The 12,506-nt window shown below is 38.4% G+C and overlaps 1 protein-coding gene across 2 annotated transcripts; it reads left to right on the top strand.

Moving 5' to 3' along the window:
* The first annotated feature begins 447 nt into the window (after nt 1-447).
* LOC125681067 (uncharacterized) lies at nt 448-8,620 on the top strand. 2 transcript variants are annotated; one of them, XM_048920978.2, is made up of 2 exons: nt 448-968; nt 7,689-8,620. In XM_048920978.2, the coding sequence occupies exon 2, from the start codon at nt 7,706-7,708 to the stop codon at nt 8,354-8,356; it is 651 nt and encodes a 216-aa protein (XP_048776935.2). In that variant the 5' UTR covers nt 448-968; nt 7,689-7,705; the 3' UTR covers nt 8,357-8,620. The 2 variants fall into 2 exon arrangements, with proteins under 2 accessions (XP_048776935.2, XP_048776934.2); XM_048920977.2 differs by having other exon boundaries at nt 518-737.
* Nucleotides 8,621-12,506: the final 3,886 nt, after the last annotated feature.

Below are 12,506 nucleotides of genomic sequence, written 5' to 3' on the forward strand. Positions count from 1 at the left end.
GTGGTGCTGTTTTATGCATATAGAAATTTGAATTGTGAACTGCGTTCTAGAATGCAGTTCGCTATTGAATTGCGAATAGTGAACTGCGAACTGCGTTCCAAAATCTAATTGCCGTTGATCTGTAGCTCTCTGTTCTGTCAAAATATTTTTCCAGAGAGCTATAGTTCTGCAGCTACGGTCCTGAGCGGTAAGCATAGGTCTAAATTTGTGGTACTTCACCTACAGCTGATGACATCTTAATATTCGCGAAAAATTCTGGACTGGACAAACAAACAACCAATCTAAATCTTTATAGAAAATAATGAAATGATCACCCAATATACGTCTATTTCATCATCGATACAATAAACTGAAATTCATTTACGTACATGTATATACGACGTATAAACGAAATCGATAATCAACATGTGATATTGTTTAATATTACAACTTATCCATCCCGTCTAATTTTATCAACAGAGCAAATCCAACGTGATAAATTTAGGACACGGATTCACCAATGACGAAGTTTCATTTAAAATGAAAATAATAAAAAAAAAACATCCCAGGGGGTGTTCAGAATGACCAGAAAAACACGTGTATCATATATGTAGGCCCATGCTATCTGACCCTTTGAATTAGACAATGGAACATTGATACAAAGTTGTCTGTAATCAAAAAAGGTGTGCTTACACATACAATTTCTGCCAAGGACATCTATTTATGCAAAACACGTCTCTGTGAAGTCTGCCGCACAGGTAAATTTTTGAATACGTTTGTCATTTATTTGATCGTCGCGAACTAGTCTTGTGAAGGGATAAAACTGAATCATACCTCGTATTTACCCCCATCCTGTTCAACCACTGCCATTTAAATAGCCGTAAACCGGGCCAGGGAATGACACCTTCCATTGTGTACTTTAAAACGAATCTAAAAATTGTGATTGAACTCTGGATTTAGAGGAGAAGCACGTATCGTCCTAGTGTTTGGTAAGTAAAAGAAATTCCTATTTTCAACGTCTCTTTTTTATCTCATCGTGTTGCTGACTTTCATACACATTTATTTATAAATTACGCAGTACGTTAAACACCCCCCCCCCCCCCCCCCCCCCCAAATACCCATCAATCATACCAGTTTGAAGTTGAAATTTGAGATGAAAGATTAAAAACATCGCCGTATTTGATGGATATATGTCGTTGGACTAGATTGTGTGTACAAGGTTGTATAATACGGTATACATACAGTGCATGGAGTAGATTGATACCTATGCATGTTTAAATCACGTTCATGTATAAGCACGGTTTTCTCATTGACAACAAACATCAATCTAACACAATAAGTGTTTACTGCTCTGACAAGGTACGGTAATATCGCAGAGGAGATCATATTACCAGCTGAAAATTTGTGTGGAATTGCTGACAATGCCTGATTTTGAAGGTAGAGTCCGCTTTGTCCTTTAGCTTGATTGGTGCAGCGCTGAACTGTCATGAAAGAGCTCTCAAGGTTCGATATCTAGCAGAGGCAAGTTCATGTGATCCTGGGTCCATGTTCGCCCTATTCTTATTCGATACCTTGCAGAGGCAAGTTCATGTGATCCAGGGTCCATTTTCTCCATATTCTTAACAGGATTTGTGAGATTGATCATTGTTCGTTATCTTCACATGTTCATTTGGCATCTATGGTGTGGACATGGTACATTCTGGCGAGTGATAGTTCATTTTCCCCTGTTACAGTAGTAGTCTCATAAAAAGGGGTACATCATATGTGTATAAATAAACTTATAAGATGTGTGGTAGAATTAAACATTTGAATTCCAACTACATGTAGCTACGACTAATGGATTGAATTGAATGCTACACTAGAGAAATTTGATATGAATGAAAATCAGAGGATGTGTTCAACGATATTTTAAAATTGAACACTTTTTTAATTTACTTAATTTAATAATAAAAAAAAAATGCAGTTTTAGTAGAAAGTAATCCGAAAATCTTTTTAAAGCCTTGTTGGACGCGAACCCCCAGTTTACAGTTCAACAGTCGCTGTGCTAACCTACTGAGCTACTCACCTAGGTAATGAACTTTGAAATGAACGGACAAATATTGCTGATATTTATATTTTCATTCATGGTTTTAAAGGAAGTCAGCCACTGTGACGATGTAGAGTACCTCCTTAAGCTCGGTATGTAGAACAATCCACTATTGTGCCAGAACACAAGCAGAGGCAAACAATGTCTCTGTTAGCGCTGTTTCCACCCGAAAGCTCTGCAGCATGTCAGTAGAAAATTTGATGTCTTCGTTTCACGAACACAAAACCAACAACCGCCTATCTCAACTCCATTGCTGTAATTTCTGATCAATGAAAATCATATCATACCCAAGATAAAAAACAATTTACTTACATACTTTACGACCAAACTAGTACTTGAAATTTCATCATATGTCAACACACAACAGCATGTCTTACACGATAATGTAAATTAAAATAGCTATTTTTACTTTCATTTTTAGTTAAAATGCACGGGCGACTTTGGTTCATACCCGAGTTAGTAGGGTAAATATTCCAATGTTCTTTCTTACTGCCATGTATAATACTCCAACCAATCACATCCATTGTTTGAAAACTAGCACATGCGCTGTATCTTTACACGATCGACATATTGCTACATCATAAAAGAGTTAAAACTTCAACTCGGGTAACCCGAGTTCGTATTCAGGTATGAACCGAACTCGCCCCACAATCCCGCCATTACTGGCGTTCCAAGCATTATCGTTCTTGTTCTATTAGTTGGACAGGGAAACATTGCTTTAAAGATATAAATCCAATGAATGAGAATTTCTGTATTGTGGTGGATCCACTTGACTGTTATGTTTGTGTTTATGAAATGCAGACATTTTTTTTTTCATTTATGATGTGGCATTGACATGTTATAAAGGGTTGAAAACTGGACTGGGACATAGCAGGAGACACCCTTGATTGATTTAGGGGGATGGCCGTCTGATTCTGGGGGTTAGGCGGAACCTTATTATTTCCTTATAATTCATTACGAGAGGGGATAAAGTAATGGGGACCGTTCGTGAGTAGTAGAGTATGCGTGCGCATGTGAATGTAATGATCATGTGATATTGTAGTAGTAGAGTATGCGTGCGCATGTGAATGTAATGATCATGTGGTATTGTAGTAGGAGATTATGCGTGCGCATGTGAATGTAATGATCATGTGGTATTGTAGTAGTAGAGTATGCGTGTGCATGTGAATGTAATGATCTTATGGTATTGTAGTAGTAGAGTATGCGTGCGCATGTGAATGTAATGATCATGTGGTATTGTAGTAGGAGAGTATGCGTGCGCATGTGAATGTAATGATCATGTAGCATTGTAGTAGAAGAGTATGCGTGCGCAAGTGAATGTAATGATCTTATGGTATTGTAGTAGTAGAGTATGCGTGCGCGTGTGAATATGGTCTTGTAGACACTATATTAATTTGATACTTCATATGTAGCTTTGTTATCAGGAGAGGAAGAATCCTATTGATTTTGGGGTCAGAAGGTCAAGATCACTACGGCACTTGCATGTATTGCGAGGGATGCTCTGCTTTGAGAAACTCTTGAAAGCTGTGCATGTATGTTTCTGACCTCAAACATGTATTGTCATCATCAGAATATCAAATCTCGACATAACATATGTTAAAGTGATAGTTACTTTGGTTACCGGAGACCTGAACTATTTGGTATTTTTTAATTTGATTTTAAGAAACTACTATCAAACAGTTAAAGATGCTACCAATAGCCCAACTTCGCTAGCCAAGGGTTTACGATCCGTTCCGCTTCTCTACAAACTATTGTAGAGAAGCGGAGCGGATCGTAAACCCTTGGCTAGCGAAGTTGCCAATAGCCGTGAGTACAAAGGATGCGTTTTACATCTTTCCCCTCTATATCACTTATACGATTGTGTTGAATTTTAACGATGAGAATTTTTTTTCGTTGGCGGTATAAAATTAAATTACACCCTTTCAAAATATCGAGTGACGGCATTAAAACCTCATTTGGAATCGCTGACTGCATATTAGTGCTCGTCGCCATTAAAGATAATACATCCTATTCTGGCGACCATTAAGTTGGAACTAAATGTCTACATGCTTATACATACAAGTTATGGCTTCTTTGGAAGGTGACGATACTTTTGAGATTTGTTTATAATACGAACTAGACAAGAAAGCAAGACGAAATATTGTCTTGCAAGGTAGTATGACTGCATTTCGGGAATTTTCCTATAAAACCATGACGATTTACCCGGGCTTTAACCCAATAGAAATACTTCCCATGGTTTTTTGGGTTTTATTTTTTATTTGCGGAGTCAAAATTTGAGTAAAATCTCAGACTTACGTCCAAGTTTCGACTTCAGTTTATTTCGAGAATCCAGACCAGATATTGATCCAAAAACGGTGATATCCGCCATTTACCCACGGACGAAAAAAGACAGGAAAACTTTCTTCTATGACTATTTGATTTTTCATTTCCGTGGCTTTTATATGAGGAATTGTAGGGTCGAGCAGAAACGCAAGAGTGGCCAGTATTTCTAATACTGATTATTTAAATTAAATGGCTACGGCAAAAAACAAATAAGAAATAAAAATAATGATAACACGTGTCTAGAAATTAATAGCTTAACATGAATAAAGTCTCAGTTTACAAAGACGAAAATATAACAATAAACCAGGTGAGTTTATGAAACAATGATGCCCACTTATGGTCAAACTCCAAGGCCAAGGTCATGAAGTCACAAATATTATCATAACGAATACACATTTGAAATATGAAAGCGCTATCACCATCCATTCAAAAATTATAACCAAAGTTAAAAAGTTTGCAGACCGACCAAAAACTATATGCCACCAAATCTTAGATCACGGGGGCATAGAAAATAATGATAATAATAAAAGATCATTATGATATGAATTAATTTGTAATTCTGAATTTATAGTTGGTAATTACATATTACTTATAACAATTATACATGTAGAATATTCATTTTATGGAAAATGTCGTATTTTTTGTCTTTTATATATTTTATTGCCACGGAAAAGGCAATACAACCGAACACACCGGGAATTAAACTTTGTAACAGACCGGGGTTTAAAGAGAAATCATACACCAGAAACATTTGATATGGGTGAAAAGTTGAGGATATGTATAACAATATTTTCAAATTGAAAACTTTCAAATTTATTTTATTTAATCAAAAATGCAGTTTTAGTAGAAAGTCATCCAAAAGCAAATTGAAACGCCTGCTGGACTTGAACCAGCCTATAATGGCATATACTGATCAGCATTCGACACGTTAAACCACTGGGCTAGTCAATGTTATTTGAAAATGAATAAACATATATTTTCATTCATGTTATAAAAGGAAGGCAACCATGGTGAAGATGTAGAGTACCCCCTTCAACCTTGATTTCCTGATTATCTGGCCGTAGTCAGGTGCCCCATCATTCACTGAACAGTAGAGCTCATCCCCAAATTGTTATTTAATGACAAGTAGACCGAATTTTATCAAGTACAAACGTATACACGTTAGATGGGAAGAATGAACCTCTTGTTCCGTATAAGTAGCATTTATAAATCAATATATTATACCTAGCAAAGCTCGGACGGAACGAAGGCTCTAAAGGTAACGCGTCTGTCAAAGGAAAAAAGACAAAATATTGGCAAAAGAATAGAGATATTCGGTGAAAATTCTGTGAGCTGTATGGGCGCCACCATTTTGTTCAACTATCGGTATCCTCATCTGTCTCCGTTTTCATTTGCACGAAGCCACACAAGGAGTTCCGAGTACTCGATTCATTAGTTGCTTTAACAGTGAATTTGATTACCATAAAAAAAAAAAATAAATAAATAAAATAAAATAAAATACATAACACCGACATGCAATAAGTAATTCAAACACTCAATTTCCTAATTTGTCTAATTAACAGTAATTAGCAAATCATTATACAGAAAACCAGCAATAGGACTAATAGATGAACGAGTTCATGAGTTTCTACATGTGAAAATAGCCGGTATAAAACGGCGCTACGTCTTTAAAAACCGTAGATAAAATATGTTGGAAAGCAGCAGAAACTTTTTTGATAAGCAGACGAGTTTTCGCATACCTTGCTGTTAATATGATGCTTGCACTGTGTACATCGTGTCGACTGGGTCATTTATATTTCCCGTGAATAGGCGGATCAAATTCCGGAAGTCGTGTTGCAAGATAACAAATACAGTTTGATCATCCGTATGTAAATATACTGTAACATCTTACAAGAAATCTCAGATTGTACCATCACATGCTTTAGCATCCCCTCAAACCTCAGTGGACCCCTGAAAGCCATCACGAAAAAAGAAATTTTAGGCTAATATTTGGATGTTACTGGGCGTTTAGCACCTGAGGAATTTTATAAATAATAAGAGAATATGTCTATTTCTGATTTACCGGTACCATACTTACTACATGTAAATATGATTATCACTTGAGACACGCCAATGACCATTCCATGCTTCGCGCGGTTCAACAGTCACAACGTTATACATATTAAATTGGAATAGTTAAATTTTGATAAAAATCAGTGATTTGAACTAAATCGTTACAGAGTGCTGGTTTTAATTGCCGGATAACTACTAGCATCCATTGTGAATGTCCTTACCAATGTTGCAACTACCACGGGGATCGCTTACTTAAATTAATTTTTCAACTTATTACAATAGGATTTGAGGTTTAATGAAAACGAAAGAGAAGTCAATATACAAAAAGAAAGCGATTAAGTTTGAAATGTAAAAAAAAAAAGGGGGGGGGGGAACGGTAATGGGGCCCATCAAAGAGACATTGTAATTTCTTAGAAAATTAATGGTGATGAAATGTTTATTTTCGAAATCTTATGAGCAGTAATGTCATTTTCTGAAGAAAATAAAGTTCCAAAATCATTATTTTGGCAAAATGAACGGGATTGAATACATGGAGTATAAACATTTCCTAAGGATATTACTTATAATTCACCAGGATTACATAACGGCTAATTAACGATTATGAAAATATTATATAACAATAGATTGGTATATTCATGTTCATCTTTCCGACCGATATTCGGTCTAAATAAGCTCTGTGAAAAATGCAAGGGGTATAGGGATGTTAAACGAGATATTATGGCCAAATGCTGTATTCTAACCTGGTTCTAAGACAGGTACACTAGAGGTAGAGCGCCCGCGTCGTGATTCGGATGTCGAGCGTTTGGCGAAGGAGCAATCACTACCTATATTTGCGTCTTAGGTTTGATGCGGCGATGGCACGAGTGGGGGCTCCAACTCACGCCCTCTGTATCACGAGGCAAACGCTCCAGCACTGAGTTACCGCGACCGCTTTCTCTGAAATCAATTTCGGTCTGAACAAACTGTAAAGAATGGATACCCATTCAAAAAAATGAAGTATCTTTTCAGATTTTATTAATTCAGACAAAAATTCACAGGTTGTTTCCCTTCGGAACACTGTCAACATACAAGTTACATTTTCTCTTAGGAACACTGTCAACATAGAGATTACAGTTTTCTCTTAGAAATATTGTCAGCGTACCTACATTTTCTCTTCGGAATACTGTCAGCATATGTTACATTTTCCCTTTAGATTGAAATGCTATCAGCATACAAGTTACAATTCAAACTAAATACGTTTTACTTTCAGGTCAACGTAGTGTGAACATGAAGTTCTTGGTTTGCCTAGTGTCTGTCGTTTCCTTTGCGTCGGTTAAGGCAACCTACGCCGAAGATTACCACTGGGCAAGTGTTGTGGAGGAAAACGCACCTGCTTCCCTCAAATGCACGGAACCCAAGTTAGATCTGAACATGACCTATGCCGGCTCTGTTCAGTGGTTCAAACCAACAGGTATGGAGATATTGCGCACCGACGAAAATTTCCTTCTGGAAGACTTAGATAGGTACCTACGCATGACACTTACCATTCACAAGGTCAACGCCTCCAACAGTGGAATATATAAATGTAAACTCATGGTGTCCGGATCGTTAAATTTCATAACGCTAATCCGTGGAATCAACATCCATGGTCCGAAGCATGTGAAGTTTCTGGATGAGTACGAGAGCAATGTTATCGTTGCGGTAGTGGCAACGTTAGTGTTTCTCGTGCCATTCCTTGGTGGTTGCGGTGTGTGGAAATTCAGGTTCAGGGAAGATGAAGAAGAGAAACAGAAACACAACATGTTTAACATGAGACATGAGGAGCACGATAACGGACGAGTGATGACGGAGGTCCCAGAGAAGACCATAGCGGCAAACGTGGAATCTCCCGAGGGTAGAGGCGCCTACGATAACGTGGCTACGGACACACGATTGTAAAATATTTACTTCTACAGTTGTTGAGCATAATCCAATATTGATTATTTTCTATTTCTAATACATATATACTTTGTGCATAGCATATACATGTATATCTTATTTACAGCAACTTCAAGCATTGTATTACCCTTGTAAGATTCGCTCATTCCTTAAGCAGAGTCATATGTACATGTAAGGATTTAATTATCATCCATATCATTTCAAATATTATTAATGTATGATTTTTCAAATATTTATTTTTTGTATTAAATAGGTTTTGCAGATTGTTATTCCTTCGTCATTTTTAACAGTTAACACAATGCCACCATGGTCAACAATCATACAGTTTCCAGTAGGTCTTCAGTACCCCTTCCTTGTCGTAAGAGGCGACTAAATGGGGCGGTCATTCGGATGAGACCACTAAACCGAGAACCCGTGTCACAGCAAGTGTGGCATGATAAAGATCTCTCCATGCTGAAAGGCCGTAAGCGCCAAGCATAGGCCTAAATTTTGCAGCCCTTCACAGGCAAATGTGATGTCTCCATATGAGTGTAAGATTCACGAGAGGGACGTTAAACAATATACAATCAATCAGTCAATCCAAAGGTGTCAACCATGGCTTCCGATTCGTACAGCTAACAGCGACATGTTCAAACGCACAATGGAACACAAAACTCGGTTTTATTTTGAAATGCTAGAACCAGATTCCGAGGCCATATCACGTTCTTGTAGGTCTCACGCTTTTTTTTTTTTTTTACAGAAAGGAGTATTAGGTTAAAACATGAATTCGTCCAAGTTTTAAGACCCTATTCTTTTAAGAACTGAAATATTCAAAATTAATCATTCATCATTGCCGAATTCGAATGTCATTTAATGGTACAAACATTGTATAGAAATGACGTTATGACTTCCAGAAATAGAATATGTGCAATAGAAAGCTTTGGTGTTCAGATGTTTCATTTTCCTCCTTGGAGAGGCTGATAAAGTGCAAAATTAGAACACATATTTCTGTGTATTATTGGTTGTTCCGTCGAGGTGGGCTACTGACAAATACCTTGATATTTCAGGGGGTAATGTGGAATCACTTTAATTCGTGGGGGCCAGTGTTCGTGGGTAAGCAAAATTTTGCTGGTTCGTGGGGACGTAATTTCGTGTGTAGCGAAACGATGTCACTTGGAGAGATAACTTTATCTGGTTTAAAAAATGTTCGAGGACACTTAAATTTGTGGGTAAGAGTGACCCACAAAATCCACGAACATCAATACCTCACGAACAATGATGATTCCATCGTATGAACAGTCTCGTTTAAAGTCAGCATTTCGCAAATTATGTGGTTTTTATAACGATTTAATTTACGAATAAAACCTATCATTGAGTTGAATGCTGTCTGGCGTGTTTCGTCCCGTGGGGATCCAGGTAAGAATAGGTCCTCAGTACCCTTGCTTGTCGTAAGAGACAAGTAAATGGGCGGACCTTTGGATGAGACCACAACAACCGAGGTCCCGTGTCACAGCAGGTGTGTCATGATAAAGATTCCTCCCTGCTCAAGGCCGTACGTACCGAGCAACGGCCTAGATTTTGCAGCCCTTCACCGGCAATGGTAACTTCTACCTATGAGTGAAAAATTCTCGCGAAGGACGTTGAATAATATATAATCAATCGACCAATCTGCCGTGTTTCATACCAATGGTTAAGCTATTGTTTTGCGGTAGTTGCACTTGGTTTCGCTTTATATTTTATATTACCATTCACATTCATTCACTTCAATACATATTGTGCTGCGCTACTTACACTTCTGCTTCATACTTAGATATTTTATTGAAAGTAGACATTAACGGCAAACTGACAACTGAACTGTGTGACAAACGGGATAATTTCAGCTTTTCCATCGTCAACTTCCCATATTTATGTAGCAATATTCCATTATCACCTGCATATGGTGTTTATATATCTCAACTGATTCGATATGCAAGAACTTGTTCTGCGTATAGTCAGTTTTTAAATCGAGGTAAGCTACTGACAAACAAGTTGATGGTACAGGGGTTTCAACAGTCTCGATTGAAGTCAGCATTTCGCAAATTATATGGTCGTTATAACGATCTAGTTCGTCAATACAACCTCGCATTGGGTCAAATGCTGTCTGACGTGTTTCATACCGATTGTTAAGCCGTTCTTGGCACACTGATTTTGACTGCGGATAACTCCGTTTATCTGATTAAGATATAGGGCTCACCGCGGGTGTGACCGGTCAAAAAGGGATGCTTACTCCTCCTAGGCACCTGATCCCACCTCTGGTGTGTCCAGGGGTCCGTGTTTGCCCAACTATCTATTTTGTATTGCTTATAGGAGTTATGAGATTGATCACTGTTCGTTATCTTCACCTTACAAACTTTATTTGTGTTGTGTGTTAAATAAACCAAAACCACTTCTTTTAAATGTAATGGTTTAATCTGTAAAGGTCCAGTTAAAACGTACATGTAACTTGGATTGGTTCATATATACTCTGAAGGGTCATACTTATTGGTCATAGCATTTAGTTCTAGTCAGTAGGAAGTCCTGGTGTGAAGTTCAATTTTTTTGGTCGATGTGTGACCGCTAGCATTTCCCTGAAAGTCTTTAAATCCTTACTTCTCCTTTCATCGGTAACCTGGTACACATGGTAGTCAGCAAGCTTCTTTGATGGTTGTTTGGTCCTAGCAGATCGTCGAGGTCAAGGTTTGACTTCTTAATCAACAGGCCATCACCCTTTGGAGCTCGGGGTGAAAGGGTATACATGACGTCCCTCTCTGGTCGCTGTTGGGGTACATCAAGTGTCACTTCCTCCTCAGTGATGACGAGTTGATCATCTATAGGGGGTGTCACTGTCAGTGATGACGAGTTGATCATCTATAGGGGGTGTCACTGTCAGTGATGACGAGTTGATCATCTATAGGGGGTGTCACTGTCAGTGATGACGAGTTGATCATCTATAGGGGGTGTCACTGTCAGTGATGACGAGTTGATCATCTATAGGGGGTGTCACTGTCAGTGATGACGAGTTGATCATCTATAGGGGGTGTCACTGTCAGTGATGACGAGTTGATCATCTATAGGGGGTGTCACTGTCAGTGATGACGAGTTGATCATCTATAGGGGGTGTCACTGTCGGTTTAGTGGCACTTCCTCCTCAGTGATGACGAGTTGATCATCTATAGGGGGTGTCACTGTCGGTTTAGTGGCACTTCCTCCTCAGTGATGACGAGTTGATCATCTATAGGGGGTGTCACTGTCGGTTTAGGTACCACTACCTCTACAAACAAACATTCATCATCAGAATCACTAGAATGAAAGGTGAAGATAACGAACAGTGATCAATCTCATAACTCCTATATGATGCTTACTCTTCCCAGGCACCTGATCCCACCTCTGGTATGTCCAGGGGTCCGTGTTTGCCCAAACTCTCTATTTTGTATTGCTTATGAAAGGTGAAGATAACGAACAGTGATCAATCTCATAACTCCTATAAGCAATACATAATAGATAATTGGGCAATCCGATTCCTCCCTCTGATCTGCTACCTTATATGTGTTTTGTTTCTCCTCCTCTTGTTGTGTCTTCTATCTGGCCTAGGAACCGATTTGAAGGGAGTGTGAAACATATCGGGATCTATGCAACCTATGATGATGACGTAACCTATCGGCAGAAGCAAATTCCGATGGAGAGTTCGTGTTCTGCCCGTTCCACCCTCCTGTTTGACAACAAACACTGGAACATCCGGGTTAGGCTGACGCACAATCTGATAGGGATCACCTCCCACCTACCTGCTATCTTGTGCTTCCCATCAAATGCACTTTCACCAAGACTCCCCTTTATGCAAATCTGCTCCCTTTACATTCAGGTCGTACAATATACCGTTTTTCCCTTGCTCTTGTGTAGCCGCCCTCTGTCCGGAGAAGGTATCATTAGGCAATATCAAATTAGTACAAATTTGATCTAAATGGAATAAATAAATTAAATTGATCACTGTTCGTTATTTTCGCCTTTCATTAGGCCTAGGGCTAGATCTAGGCGTGTATTACACGTGAAGTATGTAAAATAACTCTTACAAACACAGTAAAAATGTTTTATAATGATGGAACTCTGATGCATTTGTGGTAATGGTTTTTCGTCTTGGGACTGTCATTGTTTTCTA

This window comes from Ostrea edulis, chromosome 2, assembly GCF_947568905.1.
Source record: "Ostrea edulis chromosome 2, xbOstEdul1.1, whole genome shotgun sequence".
NCBI lineage: Eukaryota > Metazoa > Mollusca > Bivalvia > Ostreida > Ostreidae > Ostrea > Ostrea edulis.